The sequence below is a fragment of the Xyrauchen texanus genome, chromosome 45, assembly GCF_025860055.1.
Source record: "Xyrauchen texanus isolate HMW12.3.18 chromosome 45, RBS_HiC_50CHRs, whole genome shotgun sequence".
Lineage (NCBI taxonomy): Eukaryota > Metazoa > Chordata > Actinopteri > Cypriniformes > Catostomidae > Xyrauchen > Xyrauchen texanus.
The window spans coordinates 18,434,278-18,462,024 of NC_068320.1; the positions used below are offsets into that span (position 1 = coordinate 18,434,278).

Genomic DNA, 27,747 nt, shown 5'->3' on the forward strand with positions numbered 1-27,747 from the left:
TAATGCATTAATGTTAACTATTAAATAAAAGTTTTAATGCTAAAAATGTATATGTAGAAATGAATTTCCCTACAAGCATATAGTACAATGAAAATAAAATGAACTGTGGACCAGCCAATGGAAAACAGCTAAATAAACAGATAATAAATATCTAATAATAATTAACATTAGATATACATATTTAATAATAAATATTCTCTTAATGAAAAGGTAAAAATGCATAAAGGTATGTTTGAAAATTAGGGGTAGAGGTAGGGGAAAGAGAATATTGTTAGCTCGGTATAAAAAGAATAGAAGTCGGGGGCTGGGTATCTCAGTGAGTAAGGATGCTAACTACCACACCTGGAGTCATGAGTTCGAATCCAGGGCTTCCTGAGTGACTCCAGACAGGTCTCCTAAGAAACCAAATTGGCCCGGTTGCTAGGGAGGGTAGAGTCACATGAGGTTACATCCTCGTAGTTGCTATAATTTGGTTCGTTCTCGGTGGGGCGCATGGTGAGTTGTGCATGGATGCTCCGGTTGATGGCGTGAAGCCTCCTCATGAGCTATGTCTCTGCGGTAACACGCTCAACAAACCACATGATAAAATGCACGGATTGATGATCTCAGACTCTGAGATTCACCCTCTGCCACCCGGATTGAGTTGAGTCAGTATGCCAACCACGAGGACTTCGAGTGCGTTGGGAATTGCGCATTCCAAATTGGGGAGAAAAGAAAAAAGAAAAAGAAGTCAATGGAAATTCCCCACCTTAACAGAAAACCAAATCTGTGTGTGTGTGTGGGCGGGTTTGGGGGGTTACGATTTTTTTAAGTTACAAAACTGGTAATTTTCAAGGGTATTATGCTGTAAATGTGGTACATTTCTAGTGTCCCCATAATTCAAATCCCTTAAAAAAACATACTAAACAATGTTTTATTGAAAATTTTAAAATGCAAAGAAGATTCCTTTGCTCAAACTCCCCTCAAGATTCCTTAAAAGCATCATGTCACCCATGAACAAAATTGTGTCTCTCGACAAATCATTCATCTTGTCTCCTGTCTGCTGAATATTGTGCGTCATATATTATGCATCTACTCAGTAACCACTGAGACATTCACAGCAGTGTCAGGTCATTTTAATCATATCTTTATGAAAACTTCATGAGTTTCTGTGTTTCTCTCTCCATGTTATCTGGTGCTAACGGGTCATTCAATATACAAAAGGATGCAGGATATTTACCCACCTCTGGGAGACTGACAACACACATCCTTTTAGATGAAAGTTAAGAATATAGCCTGCTTAAAATAGCTTCTTGCTAGGCTGATGTGTATGCGTATGTGGTAAATACTTATAGTATGGGTACAACATTTTCACAGTTGCCTTTTAGGGACATTTTGAGACATCCTCAATTGTAAAATTGCAAAAGCAAATACTGTTTATATTTTATTAAAAAAAATGCAAAAGTTTATTCAGGGGTAGGTTTAGGTGCTGAGATGATGTTTGTCTAAATAAAATGAGCTCCACATAAACAATAGAACTCTATGTGTCCAATATTTTGATAGCTAAGTAAACATGTGTCTATCTGGGGATCAGGTTTTTCCTATATGGAGTTGATCAGTGCCAGCCCACTTTCCAGTCTTAATTCTAAAAGGATATAAACTGCAATCCCATGAAATATATGAATCTACTTATTTAAAGTTTTCGATTATAAGATAATTGCAAAATATTCAGATATTGTGTGTGAGCCTTCTCTTTCCATGGATTACATTTTTTTCACTGAAGCAATGTGGATAATATAAGCTTTATCGGTATTTGGTGCAAACGTTTTCACTGGTTTTTGTCTACAACTCAGCAGAAAAACAATTGAAGTCAAAGGAAAGTCCCCACATATCTATGTATATTGACTGACAAACTCCAAGGTAAATGGGTACAGATATCATCCCTTTAATTAATACCCATTCAGAAACTCAATCTACTCCCTGCATGAAGCCATTAGCTCAGACAAATAGCTGCTTGTCTGTCCCAATTCACCTGTGGCTGGGCTCAATATCCCATCTGTCACAGCCTATTCTCCTGTTTAAACAAAGGCCTTGGCTGCGGCTGTGTGCAGTAATTTGATTAGGGTTACTGAATGAACAGTAGATGACCAGGGCTGGAGCCAAAACTACATGCTGCAGTTGAACTCATGCATGGCTTGTTACAATTTGAAAACGGTCTAACACAAAAACAGCTGTTTTAATTGCTTCAGAGGTTTCATAACACTTCCCACTGCTCAAATTTTAGCCAATTTTTTGCTTACTTACACATTTGTTGACGTTTGATTCTCTGACCTTAGGTGTTTTGAGTCTGCCGGACAGTCTGAACCTGCACCGTGACCAGCAGCGTGCAGGGAAAACGGGAGAGGGTCATGCCTACAGCCAAGCAGAACTCCGCACCATTGAACAGTCCCTCCTGGCGACCCGAGTGGGGAGCATTGCAGAGCTCAGTATGTACTCATGCCTTATAAATTTGAGTCTTTAGGGGGGTTTCTGTCTGTGAGAAATGTTGGTGTATTGTGACAACATGGCCATGTTAATTTTATTGTCACGTAACACATTCTAACACTTCATGGTAACGTTCATTAATAACTAGCAATATTACATCATATAATGCTTAAAAGCGGCAGTGAAATGAAAGTGATCCTTCTTCAAATCTATTTATATTTGAATGTATACATATGATTGATTTGTCAATCATTATATTAGCTTTGTTTCAAAACCTAATGAGCTGCCTAACTAGCATTGTAAGACATTAAATGTGTGCCACTGACATTTAGGCTTTTCCAGAATGTAGATACCTTGTAAGATACCTCGTTTTGGCCAAATTGTAAGGCGAAATCCCAGAATGCATTGCGACATGATTAATTCAAGATGGTGGGAAAATCGATTGTAAATATATTCTGTTTGATAACAAAAATATGACTATTTTATATACTATTTGTGTGGTGTTCAGCGTTGTCGCACTATGTATAGTGTTTCAAAATACTTGTCACTTATGAGATGCCACAAGACATAAACAATATGCATGTTAATATGATTTTAGTGTAATAAAATCATGTACAAACCTGATCTGTGTAAAGTTATAGCCAATTTTACAACTTTGTTGCCATGACGACGTAATGTCAACAAACACTAAACCCCTAAACCCTAATACTAATATGCCTGTAAAAATCCCAATTTAAACCATGTGATAGCTCAAATAATACACGTTTTATTTTAAGTGCTTTTAAAATGTTATAAGCTTCACATTTCTGCCCTTAAACCCTCCAGAAATTGGCCCTATTTACTTCCATTGTAAGTGCCTCACTGTAACCTAGATGTTTGCTTTTTTTAAAGAAAAGGAGGGACAAGTCGAAATCAGTTGTCATGTTAATCAAGATTATGCCACAAATGCTGTCAATTGAGCTTAAATTGCACTGAAGCCGGAATATTCCTTTAATGCATTATGAACTAACATGAATGAACAAGAAAACCTTTTTTTAGTTAACTTTTATGAAGATTAATAAATGCTCTAAAAATATGTTGTTCATTAATAATTCATGATACCCAATGCATTAACTAATGTTAACAAATAGATATAATACCTTATTGTTCTGTAAAGTGTTACCATTTTATTGAATTCCTATAGGATACAGGCAGTAGACAGTAAGGCAGCTCACTAGATTTTGAAACAGAGCTATTATGTTTGTTAGTGATTTATTTATGAATGTTATTTTAAAGTACTACCAAACATAGAACCACATGGTTATTATATTTCCTTAGTGTCATATTGCAATCGTAAAATCATATAATTGATGTTGAACTTCGCCCAAAACACCCATCAGCACATATTTTAAAACTGAAGATATTCATAGGAGCTGAATTTCACCTTTATTTTTCAGCATTTTAATTTAATTTAGGCATTTCTAATATAATTTTAACCTACAGTCTAGGTCTCTGTTATGTCTCAAGTCTCTGAACTATTTGACATCTGGTTGAGCCGCAGAGTTGACTGTTTTTAGACATTTGTGTGGGTGTATGTAGCCAGTGGTCAGCAACTGTACTGCCCTACCCTAAACTGAACAGGGTGTGTCTCCATGTAGGGTCCACCGGATGGTCGTCACTTAATAATATCTCTTTGTATATTTGTCTTGGTGATGGTGGTTGGCTTTTGTGTGTAGCGGTGGATTTCAGAGCTTGTCTATACTGTGGAACTGCAGTCATAGTTGTTTTCTAATCATATCAAACACACAAACCACAAAAAGTCGAGATGACACAGAGAACACCATCACCCACACTGATTATGTCTCTCCAAGTGTGCCTGCCAAATGAATACATGTGAACCTACTGAAGGCCAAATTCAATATGTGCGGAGGGACTTGAGTAAATTACAGAGAGCCAGTGACCCTCTGTCACTCTAATCAACATTACATTATGTGCAGGGAAGCAGAAACATCAACTTCTGCCATGTAAAACACAAAAGCAAACATACCAAACAGTCTTTTGCTTTCTTTGCTTGCTTATACCCAGATTTATGTTTTTGCATGATTTGTACTGTGTAATCTACAGTAATTACATTTTGAATGAGTGATTCTCACGAAACCAGTCAAGCACTGTCCGGCTCAAAATCGAAATAAAGAAATAAAAAACGAAATTGTGCTTCATGATAATGAAGCCTATATTTAGGAACAATAAATGTTTACATTATTGTGACATAATTCTCTAATAATAATAATTATTATGTATTATTTAAAAAGTATTTGCATGGTAATACTTGATGCACATTTATGCTAATTTAAATACACTTCTTTGTTTAAGAAGGGGGGGCAGGCAACATGTGACCTAGACATGTTGTCACAGCATTTTCCATAATACTAAGTAGATCAAGACAGGCACAACAAATTTGGGTAGCTATTTAAAAAGCTGCATATTGTTTGTGTTTTTGCTTTCAGGATACAACACAATAGCACAGATGTGAAGATCCTGGGATAATGCATAGTGATGAAGCTATGCAGAATATTAAGTGTTGCACAGATGAGGCATAATAATCAGATATAACTGACTTTGCCTTCCTTTTCAGCTTTGTGTTCACAGTGATGAGCATTTGTACAATGATTTCCACCCCTACAAAGGCCATCTAATTGACCGTTAACTAATTATGGCTCATTTTCATGCTGTATAACCAATGATGAAAACCTAGGTTATGCAATCGCTTTTTTGTTGATGAACATTTTCTCATGCAACATTTTTTGGATATGTTTAGTATTGTTACTGTCTACTGAAATGATCTCACAGTGTCCACATGCTGGAAGTTCAGTGTTGTATAATGTGAAAAAAAGAATGTAGTGGGTGTCCAGCATTTTTTACTGAGGTGTGTAATAATGAGAGTTCAGACATCTGTCAGTGTGGTGGAAGCCACAGAGGCCACTGCGGTTAAAGGCATCCATTAAACAAGTTAACTAGGTAACATAATACATTGTGGTTGAAGCTGAAGGCTGAAGGCTGTGGTACACGTGTTTTTTCTTACTTGGTTGAATAATTTAAATTCTCAAAGAAAAATTGTGTTGCTATAGTGATTTCTACTAGTGGGCCAGTAACACTTTATGTAAAGCATATTCTTTTGATAGTAAATGTGTCTGGAATTCACATACACCATGTTTTTGATCCCTCTGGCAAAAATCAGCTGTGTTATTTCTTTTTTAACCTATTTATAATTTTTTGAAGGACGGTTTTATCTATTTATATATTTTTTAAAATATGGAAATGATTCAGACATAATGTATGTCCCTTCACAGATTCCAAGAGTCACTTAGAGTTTAATCTGCACTTCTATTTCTCATTTGGTTACTAATTCATTCCCAGCTTTAAGGTGCTGCAAGCGATTTTAGTCATTCTGGTCAGAGTTGCCAGGTCCAGCAAAAGAACTCCTGCCAAAGTCTGCTTAAAACCCACCCCCAAACAGCTAAAAGTAACCCAACATTTAAAGTGTCCAAACACTGTGGAAAATGACCGTACTCTTAAAATGTTTTTTAGACTGTTCACAATGGCATACTACTCTGTGCTGTTTTGCAATATGTATAATGCATATTTTTGGCATGCATGGTGTACCTGGATGATCTACACTCCTGTTCAAATGTTTCAAATAAGATATTTTGGTTTTTGAAAGAAATGTATGTTTCTGTTCACCAAGGATGCATTATATTGATAAAAAATATTGGCAAAAACATTAATCTAAATAACATTTGTATTTATTTTAAAATTAAACTTTTATCTTGGATGGCAAATACCCATTTTCAGCCGTCATTACTCCAGTCCACTGTAACTTGCTGAGTTGAAATTTCTGTCATGTTCTATCTTTATCCATCACACTTGTTTTGTGAGTGTGGTGAATCCAAGGAGTTCTATGGTGAAAGTTCTACCTAAATCAACCACTGCTCTCAAACTACATTTTTTAACTTTGTAGGTTATGTGCTACTTTAAAAGAAAATAACCGTCTGGTCAGAAAATTATGAAAAGTGCATACATATATGTAGCAGTTAACAAAATTTTTTAGCGTGCCTGATATTACCATTAAGTGACACCGTTGAAAAGCTCACACATCTGAAGCTCATCTACAGCTACTTCATTAAAATAACTGAGAATTCTATTCTAAACTTCATGTTTGTGCTTGATTGAAAATTGGCAGAAGCAATACAACACCTTTTTGCACTTTTTTGTGCTTTAATGTCATGCAGTAACAGACTGACCTAATGTTTGATGTAGTCGTCATGAAATCAGAGACCCTCTCCCCAAAATCCAAACACAATTGGTCAAAAGAGACGCATACTACCAGGTCCACTTGTGATTGGATTGCCCAAAACCCATCTTTCATATGAGGCAATAAAAGGCACACACACACACAGCAAGAGAGAAAGAGAGAGAGGCTAAAGTCAAAACTGATGCACTAGGTTAAAATTATTTTTCTTTTTTATCTGTCAAAATGACAGACAGCATTTGGAACTCTCTGTTAATTTTTTAAAAAAATCAGTAAATTACTTTTGTTTAATACAAACCCCGCCTCTAGTCTACTAAGAATATACTGTGTCACTTAATCCTTATTAAATCATTCTAATATGCTAATCTGGTACTTAGTGAATTTTGTAAATTACAATACAGTTTTTGACCTGTCCAGGGTGTCCCCCGCCTTTCGCCCAATGTTAGCTGGGATAGGCTCCAGCCCCCCGCGACCCTGTACACAGGATAAGCGGTTGACGATGGATGGATGGATGGATGGATGGATGGACAATACAGTTTTTTTTTTTTTTTTTAGTTGATGATGCTTGCTTTTTTTGCACAGTCAAATGCTGTCACAGAGACCTGTGAGGTATTTCACTTATTTCATTGATATCTTTAAGGTAATAGGATTATTTGCTCCATACAATTATATGAAGAAGGAGAAATCACTCCTTTAACTTTAAAATTCATCGCTGGCTCAGATCTAATGGCATTAAATTGCCATTCCTGTTGTAATATTTCTTAATTGTTTAAGCATGCCTTAGAGTACACTACCAGTCAAAAATCTCACCATCATGTGTCTTTTTCTTTTTCAGCCTTTTATCTATCAATAAATCTTTTACTTTTCCATACCTTTTATCTATTGCTAATGCTTCATCACTGTCACTGGCAGTATTGATAATAATGACTGTGCAGTTCCAGCGAGAGCAGTGGAATCAATTCCATTTGGACTGGAAATAATGGTCCAATCAAGCCCATTTTGTCCCATCACATGTGATGCTTCCTGGTGGGGCTGAGGGGTCCGGAAACACGGCAAGTGTCTCTTCAGCCTCAGCTCAGCTTTTAAATAGCTTGCAGATTAATGTAACCTGAAATAATTAAGTGAAAATCAAAAGAACAATTGAAACATGAAAGACAGTGATTTGATAATTTAGCCTTATTGTTTAAAGAATTCTCCATTACTAGTTCATTTCTTTACATTGGATTCCATTTGGGGTATCCTTAAAGAGAACTTCTCCCTGATTTTGTTTTGTGAGAAACATGAAAAAAAAAAATCTAATTGTGCCCCTTTTTTTAATTTTTGTATTTTTATTTTAAGAAATACCACTTGCTCTTTGGACTAATAACTATAGTCAAATACTAATGTGGCTATTGGCAAAGACAATTTAGCAGAGACGGGACATTTCTATTAAAGGGGTCATAAAATGGAGAATAAACATTTCCTTCATGTCGATTGACAGGCGATGTCTGTATCTAAAAGGTGATTGGCTATTTTACCTGCAAGGCGGGACTTCCTTTTTACATCCATTAACTGTTGGGTGCAAGAGGTTCTTTGTTGGGCGTTCCAATTTCTCCCATTCATTTAAATAGAAGTGACTCGTCTCTCTACTAAATAGTCTTTGGCCTCACACTCTATAGAACAATAATGCCAATCATGCCCTACATCTCCTCCCCGAAGTTTGCACACTTTTACTCCTGATTTCTCGCAATACAGGGACAGCAGAGGTGTATAAAAACAATGCGTTACTTTATTTAAAAAGTAGCACAGATATAATCATCTAAAATAAAAAATATTGGGTTTCTTTAAATGTTATCATGATACCCCCAACACCCCAATCAACTCGAAAACATGCATGCACATTAGCTGTACAAGGATCATTTAGCTTAATCTGAGGTAAAGAAACACATTTTATGATTGCAGTGTTGTCATTTTTTTATATTGCTTACTTGAAATATGTTCTTTGATCATAATCTTGACCAACAGTTTTGGAGATTTCAGACACATTTTTTCAGTTAGTCTCTTATTCTCTCTTTCTCTCGCACTGCCCTTGACACACCTGTCATTTCCTCCATCACTTATTTCTACCTGCTGAGCTACACAATTTCCTCTCTGAGGCCTTGATAACACACTGTGGTGCGGAAACACAGCCATTTGCAAAACACACACAATCTCAAACAGATGTACACAGCTCTTCCCATGTGGATAATCTTATTGAAAGCTTTCTGTCTTAAGAGTTACATGCCCGGAAGTTACATTTATAATTTTCCAAGCAAATTTGACATCTGTTAGTGATCTTAAAAAAGATCAAATAGGGGGACCTATTATATACAGTACTATATAGCTCAGTGAGTAAAGATGCTGACTACCACCCCTGGAGCCGTGGGTTTGTATCCAGGGTGTGTTGAGTGACTCCCTCCAGGTCTCCTAAGCAACCAAATTGTCCCAGTTGCTAGGAAGGGTAGAGTCACATGGGGTAACCTCCTCATGGTAAATATAATGTGAGGTTCTCGCTCTCGGTGGGGCGTGTGGTGAGTTATGCATGAATGCCATGGAGAATAGCGTGAAGCCTCCACACACGCTATGTCTCCACAGTAACGTGCTCAACAAGCCACATGATAAGATGCACTTATTGACGGTCTCAGTCACAGAGGCAACTGAGATTTGTCTTCCACCACCTGGATTGAGGAGTCACTACACCACCGAAAGGACTTAGAATGCATTGGGAATTGGGGAGAATAAAAAAAAAAGAGATTTTTTTTTTTTAGAAAACAAAATAGAAAAACAACTTATTGTTTCCAATGGCAGATTATACTTATACTTAAATAAAATTGTCCTTTTAAGGTGCACTCAGAAACGTTTGCCTTTGTGTCATCTTGGACTTGGATGCAGCATCATTTAAAATCAATAGTTTTCAGTTTCAGATGCTTATGTAGAAATGTAGTATGCACAGTCAGTCATGAAAACTGTAATCAATGAGTGAAAGTGTCAAATAACAGGACGGTTACTGAGATTAAGCGAGTAGCATACGGCTCGTCATGTGATCCTAACATGACAGCCCCCATGTGCGGACCCTCTCCATGTAGAGTCTTCATTTTAATGTGAGTGGTCATGATTGCAGAATTACAATTAATGTCTTTAGGAGTTAAACTTTTTAAAGTTTCCTTAAAATTAGGAAAACATTTCTGAGTGCACAATTAAGGTGAAGTGTGTAATGTCAGCACCACTTTGTGTTACCAAAGAAATGCAAAAAGAAGAGAGGATAGGAAAGATATTTTTCACCATTGAAAAATATACACCCTTCACCTTTAATAAATTAGCTTTATTAGAGGATTATATTTGGCCAAAAAATGTCATGCTTGCTTTGGCAGAGCCATAAAATTACTGTTGGCGCTCACAGTTCTGCAAACACCTTGGAATAAGACACTACTGTTTTTATATGGTCCACTTCATGCTTTGCATATATTTTTAAATACAAAAAGAAGGATATCCTGGAAATTTCTTTCAATTTCATTGCCTGCTGTGAATGTTTTTAATGAAAGCGTCTTTGGTCAAAATGTATTTAGTGGACTGTTTTGCATCATTGCCCAAACCTCTATGCTAATGGCCCCTCAACCTCATTCAAATAGCACAAGTCAGTCAAGAAGTGAAATAATTATTTTACAGTTGAATGGGTGTTAGAGATTTGTGGGTATATTCTGGAATTAGACTAGTGCAACTCTTAAATTCTGATATCTAAAGAAGATTTATTTTCCTACTCCCACTCTTGCTGACCTAACAGTCAAGGCCAATTGAGTCATTATTTTCATCTGCACAAATTGTGACCTGCCACACCTCCTCCTGCAGGTCGCCCACAACTGACATAATCGACAGACCCCAAAGTGTGAAATGAAGACTAAAAGATGCAGCACTGACCTTTCAGTGATCATTATTGTTCAGAAAAAGTACATCCAACAATTCATATTTAGTGATGATTTACTCATGCTCATGTCACTGTAACCTTGATTCTGTTTTCCATGCAACAAAAATGAAAGCTGAATTATAAGCTCCAAAAAAAAAGCACTTTCAAAGATCATAAAAGTAGTCCAAAATGTTGGCTTTGAATGCAGTGCACCTGGTTTGTTGTCAATGACCAGAAACACCATTGGTTATTGTGTCTGTTCCTCACACAAAGCTATTGTATGGCTTCAGAAGACTTGGAATATAGTGCACAAGTCATATGGACTACTGTTATGGTACTATTACAGTTTTTAAATGTAAATGTATGTCATCATGCAGAAAGTAATAGCTTGATGATACTGATTTTGTACAAGATAATTTCAAATTCTTCCAAGATGGCACATAATGATAGCCATTAACATTGTACACATAAGCATTAGCACTTTGAAATTAATTGCCTTAAATTGCTTTTAATAGTGAAACTAGTACATTTGAAGTTACTAAACACTTTTGAAAAGCATTTACAAATATGATATACGGATGCAAGGAGACGTCTGAGTAGGGAACCTATTCTAAATTGTGTGCTTGAGTTTAAAGCACTTCAACATATGAAATATGCATTTAACCTATGCTTGACTATTGGAATTATAATATGAATTTGAGTCTTCATGTCAGAATATGAAGAGAGAACATTCAAAATATAATGAAAGCAAATCTCCAAGTACCAATCTTGTGCTAACTCAATAAAATATATTCCACAAGCTGTGCTTCAGATTGCATAGCAAGGTGCCTTATTTCACAGTCAAAGGAAAACCCAGTAATTACACTGAGAGTAATTAGAAAGGCTCTGGCACTATTTCCTGCTGCTTTCACATTGGTAGTTAATACAGAGACCCCTACATTTGTCACGTACGTGGGACAGTCTCCTATTGATAAATGTTCTTAGGCACCCTGCTAAGACTCGCATAGGATCTCATTAGCAACATTTTTCAATATGACAGTGGTTTGACTTTCTACACCTGTTTGTTTTACTGTTACTGATTTAGTACTACAAACTTAAAGGAATAGTTCACCCAAAAATTAACATTGTCATCATTTAAACACCCTCATGTTGTTTCTTTTTCTGTGGAACACATAAGAAGAAATATTAAAGAATCGTACTGGTCATTTTTGTAATTACATTGAATGTTGACTGAGAAAAGGACACAGAAGCATCATAAAATGGTCTATTCGACTTGTGCGCTATATTTGAACAGACGTTACTTTTCACTACTTTTATAGTGCCTATAGTGTCTTTTTTGAAAATGTAAAAGCATGGAGAAAGTGACCAGTACATTCAAAAAATTATCTTTTTGTTTTCATTGGACAAAAGAACATTGTACGGGATAGGAACAAACAAGGGTGAGCAAATAATGACACATTTTTCATTTCTGGGTTACCCATTCCATTAAGTCTTACACATTGGCCTGTCCATCAAATCTGGGCGGCATTTCCCAAAAGTTTCGCAAGCTAAAGTTGATCATAGAGACCATCGGCACCAACGGTTTCAATGGTCTATTTAGGATTACGATGCTTTCGGGAAACGCAGCTCTTTTCCTTTTTAAGTCATTAGTATAAACTTCACTAATGAACATCCCCCTTAGATCTACTGACACAAGCCTATGTTATCTTAATACTTTAGTCATAACAAGAGAGCTGTGAGGAATGTACATCTCACATTCTTCCCTGTCCCACCTCCAGAGATCAGTTTTGTTTGATGAGTTCCCTTCTATCTGACAACTCGGAACATTTCATCATAAAATGAGTTTGAGGCCAGACAGGTAAGCAAGATTGCCACCCAGTCTGCCTCTGGAAAGGTGTCCCGGTTAGACATAGTACTGACATGCATAAATAAAACATGAGACCAGCTTTGAAAGCAGCACCCCTGGCAGCTAGATTCGGGTATTGGGGTTGCTTTAGGACAATTAAATTGACTTGAAAAACAAGTTTAGTGTTGCTCACTGTGCGGTTAACGTATTTGATGCGCCGGCAGTAATGTCTTTGATCAAATGTGATTGATTTTCTCTTTTAGGGTTTGGCGATATTTAATGAAGCAACATTGTATTTATTGAGATGATTTAATGTGCTTTTTATTCAGCTATTATGTTTCCAAAAAGAGCATGTCATTAGACTAGTTTTGTTATTCGTTTTTGTCTTGTAACTTTGTCTTGGAGATGTTTCAATAGTGTCGCTAATTTGCATAGCGCCATTAGAGTTGGTAAGTTCAATTAATTTTCTTGAACCGGTTTAAACTGTCAGTTTTAGTGAACTGATTCAAAACTCAATTTCAAGTCTCTGTTTGCAATTTGTTGGTTAATCTTGCTGTTTATTACTATTTATTGTTATGTAGGTACTGTTTTATTTGTTGAAAATTGTGTGAAATGTACCTTATGGAAATGTATTTATTTGAGGGTCTAAATATAGATTTCAGCTTAAAAAGCTTAATCACTCCACAAAATGGCTATGAAAAGGGATAAATGCCACCCAAACCCCTTTGCTTCATGGACTAGAGATGAACATACAGTATCTCACAGGAAGTTCAATATAAGAGGTACACAAAAAAACTACATCTTATTATTGCATACAGTATTCCGAGTGCACATTTTTTTTATTATTATTTAATAGTAGCCTTTATTCATTTGTAATAGTATGAAATTATAGTAAGCTTTCAATTTAAATGAACATAAAATAAACATAAATAAACAGTAAACATTTTGTATTTTAAATAAAGTTTTTAAGCTTTTAAAAAGCCTCTTTGATCTTGTTTTGGACCTCCTCGGTGCTGGGTAGTAACGGATCACATGTAATCTAGATTACATAATCAAATCAAGTACATGTAATTGGAATAAATTACATTTTAAAATACATGTAAACCTTTTACATTACAACAGTAAGTTATCACCTCAGATAAGGAATAGATGATGGACCACTACTAAGGGTTAAAAGTAAGTGTGTCAGAGTTTTGAACTGTTAACTTTCACTTTTGATTCACTTTTGAACTTTTACTGTTGATTTCTGGTTCATTACTGTTTGTTCATGTAATGTTTCTATTGTTTTATGCACAATATATTATTTCTTACTACCTCACCAATGGTGTGCAGCTCACACATTGAACTTAATTGCTTCAAAGGATCTAGTGGATGCCATCTCTAATGGTCCTGCTCGCAGGTTACACAATAGTTCAACTGCAAAATGTGCAGCAATATGGAACAAAGCCAATCCCTCTACTGTTGCTGCTGATGCAGTGGAGTCCACTGCATGAAACATGACAAAATTGTTCCTGTGTGACTCGATGAAATTCTGCTGTTCAAAAATCAAAGCTCAGTCCATCACCTATTCCTTATCTGAGATGCATATCTTACTGTTGTAATATAATAGGAGCACAAACTCAAAATGTTCATCTGTGAGACTATTGCGCTTCGGGGTAAGGATATGATGAGATTGATTTGAAAAAAAGAAGCTTCCTAGCACTTTTAGAATATTCTTTCTGTTCCAAACATGATATTTTGCACCTCAGCTTTGGAATAGGCGATGGATGGGTTATTTAATTCATGTAATGTTTAATGCAATTTTTAAAAATGTCATAACGGGCTCTTTTTTTAAGGCTCGTTTTGTTAGTAATAAAAAAAATTATAATTTTTTCCTCTTTGTACCTTTATGTTAAAATGATATATATCCTACTCAAATGCATGTGACATAAAATAAAATATAATTAGAGTGAAATTCATCCAAAAGTAATCAAAATAATCGGATTACATTACCCCTAAACTGTAATCCATGAGATTACATTACTGATTAAAATCACTGCCTGATTACAATTCACAAGTAATCCGCCCAGCACCTACTGTTTAGGAATTAACTTACGCATTGATTTATCAACTGTATATTATATTTTCAGAATTGTACAGTCATCTCTTGTGCTGTGTAAATCACGTGTTTTATTCCTTCATGATTTCATGGTGATCTCTTGTGCAGTGTAAATGTGTTTTCATTTTTCAGATTTTTATAATGGTTCAGCTGAGAGGGAAATCTTGCTGACTCTCATGAGAAGTAAATCTCATTCTCTCTCTCTCTCTCTTTTTATGTTTCACATGATTGGCAGTTCTCTGCAAACATCACTCATTCATGTGCACATGCTCGTGAACGAATCTTAAACTTAGGATCAAAGCCTGAGTTGACAGAAAAAGTTGATGAGCAGTGTCATGGTACCAATTAAGCCTGATTGGATTGCTTTGGTTTTGTCAACTTCAAACCAATCCTGTAACCCTAAATTTGTTCAACTTGCTTCATGGTACACGCCCCAGATCTCATGACAAGTCGTAATAGTAATATGAGATGGTGAAATCGAAAGAAAACAAATTAGTTGACTTGTGCAAAAACGTACAAGTTTTACTCCCATCAAGAAAAATAAATGAAACAATGAAAAATGCTGTGATTATTTCTTTCCTTAGTTTAGCCCATAACACAAACCTAAACATCAGGGTTTTGAACAAGCATTCTACGAGTTTAACACCTAATCGCTAACCCTAACCATAAAGCATAACCCTTTACCCAAACCCTAAACCTATCCATGATTTTAATTGGAAAATAACTTTTGCAGAAGAAACATTGAGGTTTGGAATGAGACGAGGGAAGCATATTACAGGTCAATGACATTTATCAGCCATTTGTATTGATTAAATACAGTAAATATAAAATAAGTAACCAAATTTGTTTAGAGACGTTTCCTCTATGAATTTAAAGTGTTGAACAGGAGTCTAGCAAAACATTTTATGCCTGTATTGTATACATTTAGAATTCTGTTTGCTACTTGTTTGTTCTCTGTGGGAATAAAAGTCACACATATTCGTACGAGCCAAGTCATACAAAATCTTACTTGTATCTTAATAATATTGTCATGAATTGTTGAAATTGATGTTCTGCTTTACCCATTTAATTTCATTTGCTGTGATTGTTTTTTTTTATTATTATTATTTATTTCAGAGCAAATACATAAATATTGAGATGCACTATATTTAATATTGTCAAAAAGAGGAAAAAATATTGAGACATAATATTTTTAGCAATATCGCCCAGCCCTAGTAATTAGTTTTTAAGGGTGTGTTCACACTTGGCAGGATTGGTTCGATTAAAAAAACTCTGGTGCGATTGCTCTGTTAGTGCGGTTCATTTGAACAAGTGTGAACGCTGTCACCAGAACCTTGTTGCGCACAAAACAAGCGAACCGAGACCCCCTGAAAAGTGGGTCTTGGTCCGCTTCCAAACAAACTCTGGTACGGTTCAATTGATATATGAACACAACATGGACCAAAGACATCTAAACGAATCAAATACAGGAAGTAATTTGCCTAATACTGACCTCAAGCATACCTGGTTCTTCTCATTATAGGAGCTATGTTTCCCATTACGGTTCGGTACTGACGTGCCCATCAGCTGTCCTTGCAGCATATCTTCGTTTGTGTGTACAAACGGAGGAATTCCTGGCATTGTTTTGACTCCTTTATACATTTTATTAACTCTTTGTTTGTTCTCAGCTGATAAAAATACCACCATATATACATATATACAGTACATCCAACGAGCGCATTTCGCCATCATTGTTGACGATGTTCGGTAAGTTCCGTCAAAAGATATACGTCATAAATGCTGTCCAATCAGATCGTGACTTTTCCCTGAAGCCTTTGGTTTTGCATTGTTAGGTTCAGTGTTAAAAATGCCAGTGTGAACGCTAAACGAACCAGGACTAAATGTATCATTTTCTTTTTTGGTCCGGACCAAGAGAACCAAACTACAAGTGTGAACACACCCTAAGAATGCATGATAATGGTTTCTCTGGGGTGGTTATTTGTGATGAATGCCATGTTATAAATGTACCCATAGATGGGTGCTTGTGACCTCTGGTTGATGAATACAGTGTATCGTCATTGTTAATGACGGCAAGTTTTCAGCTTGATGAATCATGGCCTGCAGTGATAGTTTACATTATAATTCTGATCCACACAGCATGTAAGGTGGATGAGGCAATCATCATTCTCTGAAGGATTCAATATGACATGCATACACAAACACTCTGCATATTTTTTTTGTGTGACTTTTAAATAAAGTCACCTATTTCAATGACACATTTTCTGACTAGTCAGGCGTAACCATGATTCACCGGTCTTTGATCTCCTACAGATTGCCTCACTGATGAGTAGACCATCGTCGGCTTTGACCTTGATTCCCAGTTGGAATCAATGATGGCAAGAGAAAAATGTCTACAGATAAACAAAAAAATCATTTGAAATTAGAATAACAATCAGCATTTTTTTTGGTCAGAGTCCATTGCTCCAGCAGGTTTCAAAGCAATTTAAAAAAAATAAAATGAGTCATGTCATATTATTTGTATTATTTTTATTTTTGCCCTGAGGTCCACTTATTAGTGGTTAGTGAAGGTTATTGTGCCAAAATGTTCCATTCGTTCTCCCCGAGCCTTAAAATAAAACAGTGTGCTTTTTTGTTTGCTGTCGGGTCAAATACAGTTTATGTTTCTATTTTACATCATCAAGGTTATTTATCTCAAAAGATCAAGGAAAATGTTATTCCTCATGATATGAGCTCTATAATACAACACTTGTTGATTAAAATACAATATGTGTTACTAGTTGTAGTTGTTCATTAGAGTTTGGTAAATTGTCGATAAAGTGTCTCCATCCGGCTGAGAAAATTGCCTAGCTCAGAAAATGCCATCAGTGCACATTTTTGAAATAATCATCAAAGCTTCCATGCTTCTTTGACACTGAAAGGGCACAGAAGAAGAGAAGGGGATGCATTTAGTCTTTCAGCTTTGTCCTTTGGAGTCTATTTTAAAGCTTCAGTTGTGGGTTTAACCTCATTAGATCTTACTAAAGTTTCAACAAATCACTTAAAGCCACATTCACATTGTGTTTGTTTTGTTTTGTTTTGATTTGTTTGGCTTTGCTTTACTTTCTGTTTTCTGTTTTGTTTGTTTTGTTTTGTTTTGTTTTGTTTTGCTTTGTTTGGCTTTGTTTGGCTTTGCTTTACTTTCTGTTTTATGTTTTGTTTGTTTTGTTTTGTTTTGTTTTGGTTTGTTTGGCTTTGCTTTACTTTCTGTTTTATGTTTTGTTTGTTTTGTTTGGCTTTGGTTTATTTGGCTTTGCTTTTTGTTTTGTGTTTTGTTTTGTTTGTTTGTTTGGCTTTGTTTGTTTAGCTTTGGTTTGCTTTTATTTGTTTTGTTTTGTTTTTGGACTTTTAATTTCTTAATTTCCCCCCCTTCTGTGAATCTGCCAATGGAGACGGAAATGTAAAATATCTTCAACCTTGCCTGTAAAGACTCTCTTTTTCAGTATTATGCAAACTAGTACAGCAAATAATAAAAACTTGAATATTATGCCTCAGTATTGTTCGCTCTTGTGGATGGGCTTGCGGGGCGTCTCTGCAGAGTCATATTCAATGGGGGCGTGATCCGTTCCTCATAATTACACCTCCTACTACTGCATCTGCTGATGGGAAGAAAGACAGAAAAAGGGAGTTCCACCGAGTCATTCCTCATGATTAATGCAGGTGTGCCTTAGAGGCCTTTTGGGAACTACCGGAGAATAATTACTGCAGAGTATAAAGATGTGCGAGTGCCTCCGCTCTCTCCCCTCTTCTGACACTCTACATACTAAACCAGCCACAGAAGAGCAATTAGACTGGAGAAGGCCATTTAGAGGATATATAATTTAGGCTGACTGTTTGTCTCTAGCTAGAAAAGATGGGAGTAAAGGGAAATTGCGGATCTATAACTGGAACAATTTCAAGGCTGAATCACACCCAATAGGCAAAAAAGAGAGCCTATGTAATTTCCTGGTAAAGAGACTTTGCCTCATTCAAATACTTCGAGGTGTATAACTTGTGTGGGTACAAATGCCAATTTTGTCATTTATCAACAGGGATATTAGAGCCTGTTGCGCATACAAAGTTTATAGTGTAAAATAGATTTAGTGTTTTACGTATGTTTTACATTGTGTAAAATAGAGTTACATTTAGGGTTGCCTACTTTTCACCAAAAGTTTCCATTCGATTAGGGTTGTGGCATTTCAATACTGCGTTATAATAACACTAGGCTTTCCGAACGTGAAGACATAGGACGTGTTCATTTTGGGTTGTCCTGGCTAATATGGGACAGTTAGTATCCCTACTCACATTCTAGATTTGTTGATATTATAGTAAACTAGATTTTTAATAAAACTGTAAGTGGTGCTTGCCCATGCAAAACTTGCTGCCACAATGCTAGGGTGTTGTGAGTGGTTGCCAGGGCATTGCCATGCAGTTGCTACGATGTTTAGCATGTGGTTTTTGTTTGTTGCTATGCGGTTTCTGTGGTATTGTGGGTGGTTGCTAACATCTGCCAAATACAACAGTGTAGTCAAAAGAGCCATCCCCATTTTATTGTCCGCTAGGTGAAAATCACTAGTCCAATCTCTCCTCACCAATCTACATAATTTAAGGCTTTATTTATGCCCACAGCACAAACTCAACAAAAGTATAATATTTGTTCAAATATTAATAAATAGTAATATCACAAATATACAATGTGCTTCTCTTAAGAAGAGAAAGAAAGTGAACCTGTGCATGCTCTGATATTTAGATATTTAATATTGATGGAATGGTAACACCTGGTTTAGAGCCATATTGTTTTCTTCTGATGCCAGAGTGTTGGCTTCTGAGGAAAGGTCAGCCGCTATAAAACTCAGCAGCAGCATGAGTATGAGTGGTATGATGAGGTCTATACACCCTACTGGCCTGCAGCTGTGATCCTCACCCATCCATATGCTCTGGAAGTGCTTCAGAGGTCAAACTTCAGCTGAGCAACACGATTAGTACCTGGGTCAACTGATGTTGATCAGTTATGGATCGATCCAATTTTTAACTGAAGAGGTTCAAGTCATGACTCTTTTCTAAACATGTGATAGAAGCAGACAGATTTAAAGAAGCCTTCAGGCCCAATTCAGGTAACCGTCTTGGGTGGCATTCACAAGTGGCCAGCACTGAATACTGGTGTAAATGATCTTGTGATCAATTTTGGGAATCACCTACACCATATTCGGAGGGGATCAGAGATGCATACAGTATTTCCACATCACATTTGTACTGTAAAAGCTTATGCATAGGGATATGTATCGGCTGCTGAATTTATCAGCCTATTATTGACCAAATTAAAACCATTGGCTTTTATCAGTATGTATGAAAACACTGATATGAAAAAAGGATTAATGCTGCAGGATTGCATGAATTAAAATTGAAATTGCAATATGGCTTTGTGCGATTACTAAATCTTAAAATGCTGCATTTTTAACGATATTTACACAAAATATCATTATCTGCCTAAAGTTTTTTTTTTTTTTGTTAAAATCCGTATCGGCCAAAAAGTTCATATTGGTGCATCCCTACTAATGCACCTTGAAAATCCCAGACAACATAGAAAGACCACCTACTGATGTAACATAATAATTATGCCAAAAGTGGAGGTTTAAAGTTTACCAGCAAGATATGGCTTAAATAAAACAACAATTTGGAAGTACATACATGCAGATTCCTCAAGAAGTATTTAGACATCTCATTGCATTAGAAACAAATGATCCAAATGATCAAACTCCTATTTAAAAATGTTTGGCATGCCTGATATCAGTTTGCACTGACACACTGAAGGAAAATGGAAAAGTGAAAAGAGACTATCCCTGATGTCTGATCACAAGTTGTCTCTGGAGATGCATTTCTTATGCACATTAATATCAAGTATAAACAGAGCCTTAGTGTTGATTGGACAGAACATAACATACAGACCTCTGAAATGTTGGAAATAGCTAATAAATATGGAAATATAATATGTAGCATAGCAGAATGTATGGCCAAACATTCCTTTGAAATGCATTCAAAACTGTTTTCTTAATCATTCTATTGCACACACATTGTCAGTGGGCTCAGTGGAATACATAAGTTGTATTTTTCAGTGAAGAAATGTTTCATGCTTGGCTGCTTGAATTACAAAGGACACACCAGATTTGAATTCTGTCCTGGCCGTCTCTATTATGTTCTTCTATTTTGACTCCTCGCCTTCCTTGTGCAGCTCCAAGTCAATGACATTTTGCCTTATTGCAGCGGAAGCCAAAATAGAAACTCTTACAGGCAGAGTGTACAATGTTAACACTAACTCCCAGGATAGACATTGGACACACTAGAATCAAATCCTTTCTTATTCCTGCTGAGAAAGTGGTTTCCCTTTGCATGGACCAGTGCTGAGCAACAGCTGGTCAGCCTCACAAACCGATAAATCCAAGTGAAGGCTAGCTTGAGATGAATAGTATTTGGAAACACTTGGCAGAGCTTGAAAGACATCTTTCAGGCCATCTGGACAGGTGAAGAAATGGGCGTTCTGTTCATGGACAGGTTAAAATTCCAATCTTTCATCATGGTTTTAGTAATCTTTCATAAGATTTGACAGGATTTTATATTTGCAGCCAGTTTTGCATAAACAAACAATAATGGGATCTTGTGGCAGTTATCTTCCAAAAAAGCTCTTGAGGGGTCTTAAATAAACATGATTTAACATCATTAGTTAACATGAACTAGCAATGAACAGTACTTTTACAGCATTTATTAATATTGGTTAATGTTAAATTCAACATAGAGTAAAACTTTTAAAAATAACAATTTGTTATGTTAACATTAGTTAATGCAATATGAACTAACAGTGAACAAATGGATTAATTAGCTTTAACATAGTTTAATAAATGCATGATGTAAGTGCATGATATCTAATGCATTAACTAATGTTAACGAATGGAATCTTACTGTAAAGTGTTACCAAAATGTAAATGTGAGGAGAACAAGTTGCAAGTGTAAATTTGCCCTTAATAAGATGCCCTTCCTTTTGATAATCCACAACGCTGTTATAATGTAGCACAGAGTCAATATATAAATGTGCAATTGCAAAGCATTTTAACCAAGTGGATTTTAAATGCCAATTTAAAAATAAGTTACATGATTGTTGTAAATTACTGAGGACATTCTGTTCATTTTCACATGTATTATATTGTTATCTTAAAGGTGCACTCAGTAATTCTAATCCAATTCACTTTTTGTCAAATTTTGCAATTATCTCCTCACAATCTGCTAGCTGTTCATTCTGTGGGTGGGCTGAAAAAAAATCTAGTATTTGGACACAGCCCTGGCTCTGTCAATGGCACAAAAACAAAGTGGATCAGACCGATCCACACAACACTACTACAGCCAATCAGCAACAGCCAATCTTACGCATACACAGGATGGCGGGTGGGGCAGAACGAGAGGAAATTCATTAGAAGAGCGATGTTATATCTGGCTGATACAAACTTTCTAAACTCCAAGGAGGACAAATGGCTGAGAAACAGACTTGAAAGAATAAGGTCAGACGAATATAAAATAAAAAAGAAGGATTATGATAAGTTGAGGGCTAGGAGCTGTGTCAACATCGGCGAGGCTTCGAGAGGTAAAAGGCTTGAAGACGGATGCAGAAGTTGCTCTTTTTCTTCTCGATAGGTGGGTAAAATAAATGTTGCTATGTTTCACAGAGCCCATATATGCTGTTGTTGTGAGTTAGATTTAGTAGCAGGAGAGTTGTGAGTGTCTGGAGCTGGTGTGCGTAAAACCGTCTCGTCTTCTCTGCAAGTTATATTAGCAGCAGCAACTTACTGAATTTGGGGGCGGAGCTTACAAAGGAGCACTGAAGGATGGGTGTATTTGTTAAGTTCGAATATCAAAAGTGTTTCTCAGGTATCGCTGAGTGCACCTTTAAAGGGATAGTTCGGGTTCAATACAAGTTAAACTCAATCGATAGCATTTATGGCATAATATTAATGACCACAAAAAATTATTTTGACTTGTCCCTCGTTTTCTTTATAAAAAGCAAAAAACTGGGTTTCAATTAGGCACTTACAATGGAAATTAATGGAGCCAAATTTTTTAATGTTAAAATACTCACTGTTCTCACTGTATTCCTTTAATTTGATTCCCCCGAAAAACACAAAAACTTAATGTCTTCATCCGGAAGAGTTTGATTAAGTGCCAACAGAAGTGAGTTCAGATGTGCTCAGTTCAGAAAAGGACTGCATATGTTCATGATTTTCTGTTCCTGATCAAATTAGTCTAAATTGTTGCTTAATTAACGTATGGTTCCAACTCTGGATTCTGATTAGAGGGCTGTGTTCAAAGGCGTTGTAAAAGGAGTATAAATGCACACCTGTGCATTATCTTTTTATGTTCCAAGTTGCTAAGTTGCTTGGCAACAGCAAATAGCCTACTGTTAGGATATTTAACTATATTATTATTATTCTTATATATTAATAATAAATTCACCTATTTTTTATACATTGGACTTTTCATATTGCAGTTGCTACCATTTTATTAAAAACAATTAGCTAGTCAAGGTAATGCATTGCAGTGATTTTACCACAAGGAGTGTGCGGGTGATATGAGTGCCCAAAAACTTGCCTGGGGTAAAATCACTGCAACATGTGTCCTGGAATGTTTTATTGCTTTATTTTTCCCTTAAAGGTTTAATGGGAATTTTTTGACATTTATGCCAAATTTCACTGTTCTGTACCAGATTTTTTGAGTAAGCAAACAATTCGTAGATGTTGTTGTATTTGTCATTTTTGCTTGTAATGAATGCATACCTGGAAAATGTACAACTGTCTGTCTCTTTGTGCATGTGGTGATTTTCAAGCTCTCAAGTTTTGTCTTTTTTATTTGCATTCTTCCAAGACTGTTTAAGAGCTGTTATTGATGCAAAGCTTAAATCTCGATGATGCCTTTGTAAATGTACATTCTCATATACTCAATCACATCTCTCTACTGCCCCATGTAGGTGACCTGGTGTCTCGTGCAATGCATCACCTTCAGCCTCTGCACATCAAGAACCCCAGTAATGGAACACCAGTTCATCAGAATCGCACTGGCACAGTGCACTGGGAACCAGAAGCCCTCTACACACTTTGCTACTTCATGCACTGCCCACAGATGGAATGGGAAAACCCTAATGTAGAACCCTCAAAAATCACACTGCATACTGAGAGGTGAGTGTATTACTGTATATATTTGAACCATCAACATTGCCACTATATGTCTTAATAGTGCATTTAATTAAGGCAGCACAGAATGGTATGTAGGGTCAATGCAGATGTATAAATACTATTATAATCTTTTATTAGTGGCTCTTAGTCTTTGGTGCATATCTCCTTTATTAATGATGTTAACGATACCTCAAATTGTGTGGCTTGGTGTTAAGGAGAAGTGCCCTGCTGTGATTCTATGCAATCAGACTTACATTATTTAAAATCCCATAGACTTACTTTGAATAAGAGTTTCAAGATCTCCAGTATATCTACAGACTGGAATATCATATAGATTTGGTGGTGGGCTCATTTGAATTGGACCAGTAAGAAACTCCCTAAATGCACTAGCAACAACATACCAATGCCTTGGCAGCCACTCAGAACACCCTAGGATCGTTTCAGCAGTGGCAAGCACCACACATTTTCTACAGAAGGGTATTGATACAGATTTCCTGATTCGATTCTGATTCACAAGCTCTCGATTTGTTTCCCATTTCAATATGATTTGATTAGATTGTGATTCATTTGGGCATGTTTCATTTAAAATGTCCATTTTGCTTTCATGTGAAATAAATTTTCTCTCAACGAATGCTGTAAATTAGACAGTGAACCTTCTAACCTTCTGAAAATATGAATTAGCTACCTAGCATTTTGAAAATGCTCTCTATTTCCACCTACTTTGGAAAACAATGACTGAGTTTTCATATGAAAGTGGTTTAGTGTTGAGGTGTCTTAAGACGCTGTCAAGTTAAAAGAACATCAACTTTAAAAATGCATCTCAAGACACCTGCATTCTGTTCCATTTGTTGCGCAGGGTTGAGTTTTTATTTATTTATTTTTATTCAACATGACGTTAAGTCTGAACAGCCTCTTAATTTAACTTAAGCTTGAATTCCCAGAGATGAAGTTTTAGCACAGTGAAGATGCAGTAGAACCTCTTGACTCCTTTTTCAGAGTGGTAGATATGTGGAATGTTTTAGAGTTATGTTCAGTATCCCATGCCTGTTGTTGGATCCATTGGGATATCTCTTCCTACATCACTCAGATGTGATAAAAAAGTCCCCTTCAAAGGATGCAGTGGGAGACACATGTTATGCCCGACAGAGTAGGTGCTCTATTTTATTCATTTCTTACCTGCCCTGCCACAGAAGAGTGAGAGAGAAAAAGAGAGAGTGAAAGATGAGAGAAAGACAGAAATAATAAAAGGGATGTTTGGTGAGGACAGGTAAAAAATGAGAAGAGTGGTAATGAAAAGAGATGGAGAAAGAAGAACTGTAAGAGAATGCAGAGAGTGAGAACACTGACAGCACACACACGTGCATATATATATATATATATATATATATATACATACACCGATCAGCCACAACATTAAAACCACCTAACTAATATTGTGTAGGTCCCCCTCGTGCTGCCAAAACAGCGTCAACCCACATCTCAGAATAGCATTCTGAGATGATATTCTTCTCACCACAATTGTACAGAGAGGTTATCGACGTTATCTTAGACTTTGTCAGTTTGAACCAGTCTGGCCATTCTCTTTTGACCTCTCTCATCAATGAGGCACTGCCGTCCACAAAAATGCTGCTCACTGGATGTTTTTTGTTTTTGCACCATTCTGAGTAAATTCTAGAGACTGTTGTGCGTGAACATCCCAGGAGATCAGCAGTTACAGAAATACTCAAACCAGCCCATCTGGCACTAAATGAAATGCTTTGTTGATGAGAGAGATCAACAGAGAATGGCCAGACTGGTTCGAACTGACAAAGTCTAAGATAAATCAGATAACCACTCTTTAAAATTGTGGTGAGAAGAATATCATCTCAGAAAGCTATTCTGCCAAGAATACATTTCTGCAGATTCGAGGCTACTTTGAAGATGCTAAAATATAACATATTTTTTATTTAATTTGGATTTTTTATAACATAATTTCCATAGTTCCATTTCTGTTATTCCATAGTTTTGGTGGCTTTACTATTATTGTAAATGTGTGAATATATATATATATATTTATTTGTCTCTCAAAGAGGACTGTTATGCTTTGATCAATACAGTGGATTTTGGATCTGCTGAGATGTGTTGGATTTGTCAGATTTAATGTTTTTATATATTTTTTCCCTATATATTTGTGTTTCCTGAAAGGCAAATTATTGGCATACAGTAGGTGACATAAATCAATGTAGAATCATGATTTCAGCCAAATTTCTATAAATAGCTTGACATTTTTTTCTGGAGAACTCTTGCAATTAGAGACCTTTTGATTGGGAAACTCCCTTCCTCTGGTCAATGCTTGAATTGACAAAAGTCATAGCTCAGTCTTTAACAAAAACCAAGCTCCATTTTTTCAGTGAGATGTGGCTTCACTTCTAATCTCTTGGGTGGAATGAGAACCACGTTATTTTCCTCATTGACGGGAGGGGAGTAGAGAAGCAAAATAGTCAGGCAAAATAGAAACAGAGAAATGTGTGCGTTTTGTTTGGGCTGAGCTCGGATTCCTGGCAGATATTCCTACAGTAGGTAGGAGTCCATGGATGAAGAGTGTGGATCGTGCAAAGCTAGCTGTAAAGACACAGGTCAAAGCAAGCACAATTAAATGAAAACAGAGGGTGTACAATTAAGCTTGAATGTGTATAATGGTGTTTCAAAAGAGTCCCTTAAAAAAAGTCTTTGGAAAGAATAATTTGTTATAACAGAACCCAATGATCTTTTTTTGTGGAGGATCCACAATTAACACTCAGCAAGCGCCAAATGCAAACAAATTGGCTACAGCGAGTAAATACAAATTTAAATACAAATCAGTTGACCGGTTTAACATGCTTTAAGTAGAATTATAACTATAGTCTGATATTTGTTAGTGACTTCTTTGTGCATGTCATATTAATGATATTTAAAGAACACATTAATTGCTACTTTAAACTTTTACCTCAGTGGCAAATTTCCTGTATATCATGTGACAACACATATACTCACCGGCCACTTTATTAGGTACACCTGAACACCTATTTTTGTAATTGCTGATCTCCTGGGATTTTCAATATATGCAGTACATCCACTTTTCATTATTTATAATAATAGTAATAAAACGTATAATAATATTTATAGTAATATTTATGGAGAGTGCATTTTCTCAATTCACCTGCATCATGGCAGGTGTGGAATAAAGTTAATTTTTGACCCTGCCTTTATAATTATTTTGAAGCTTGTGCACTTAAAATATCACTACTTAACAGTGAATTTAATTGGAAAAAAAAAACAACAACTTTCTACTATGGGAATTATGACAAAATACTCTGTCCCAAATACGGCTTGCTTTTAAGTACAGAGGGGTGTGTATGACACGTTTCACACAAAGACAAGAATTTACAGTGTTGATGTGTAGGCGCACAAGTGTGAAGCCATTGTTTTGAAAAACCTCAAAGAAGTAAACATAAAGCCCAACCCATTTCACACAGCTGTTCAAACTAAACAGCCGCATGTTGGCCCATAAAACAACCTGATAAGAATCATTATATCCATTAAACAACATATAAATAATTCTGGATCAGACCTGCCGCAGAACCTTTAAGGAAAAATACCCAACAAACAAAGTACTTCATGGTAATGGTTATTTTGACTCACTGATGTTGAACTTCCTCATTATGCAACCTGTAATAGTTTTGAATCTTTATATAAAACTGCTGGCAGGAGTTCTAGATCAAAAAGTCATTAAGTTGGAAGGTCAGATGTAGTTCAGCACATACTGTACTGTAAATAACTAAATTGATTGGCCATGAGCAATGAAATGGGCAATCATTTATTTGCAGCTGTTAAATAATATGTTTTGCATGTAGATTCATCTGCTGGAATGAGAGTGTTTTATTTTTA

At 36.1% G+C, this 27,747-nt stretch overlaps 1 protein-coding gene across 3 annotated transcripts in view; it reads left to right on the forward strand.

Annotated features, from left to right (window-relative positions):
• Positions 1 to 27,747, forward strand: part of btbd11a (BTB (POZ) domain containing 11a) — a 153,998-nt gene that overhangs the window by 96,963 nt on the left and 29,288 nt on the right. For all 3 annotated transcript variants that reach the window (XR_007969715.1, XM_052118421.1, XM_052118423.1), the window contains exons 2-3: positions 2,316 to 2,465; positions 23,637 to 23,844. Coding sequence is in view for 2 of the 3 variants with exons in the window: in XM_052118421.1 (XP_051974381.1) it covers positions 2,316 to 2,465; positions 23,637 to 23,844 (358 nt within the window). In the remaining variant the exon portion in view is untranslated. The remainder of the gene's footprint in view (positions 1 to 2,315; positions 2,466 to 23,636; positions 23,845 to 27,747) is intronic.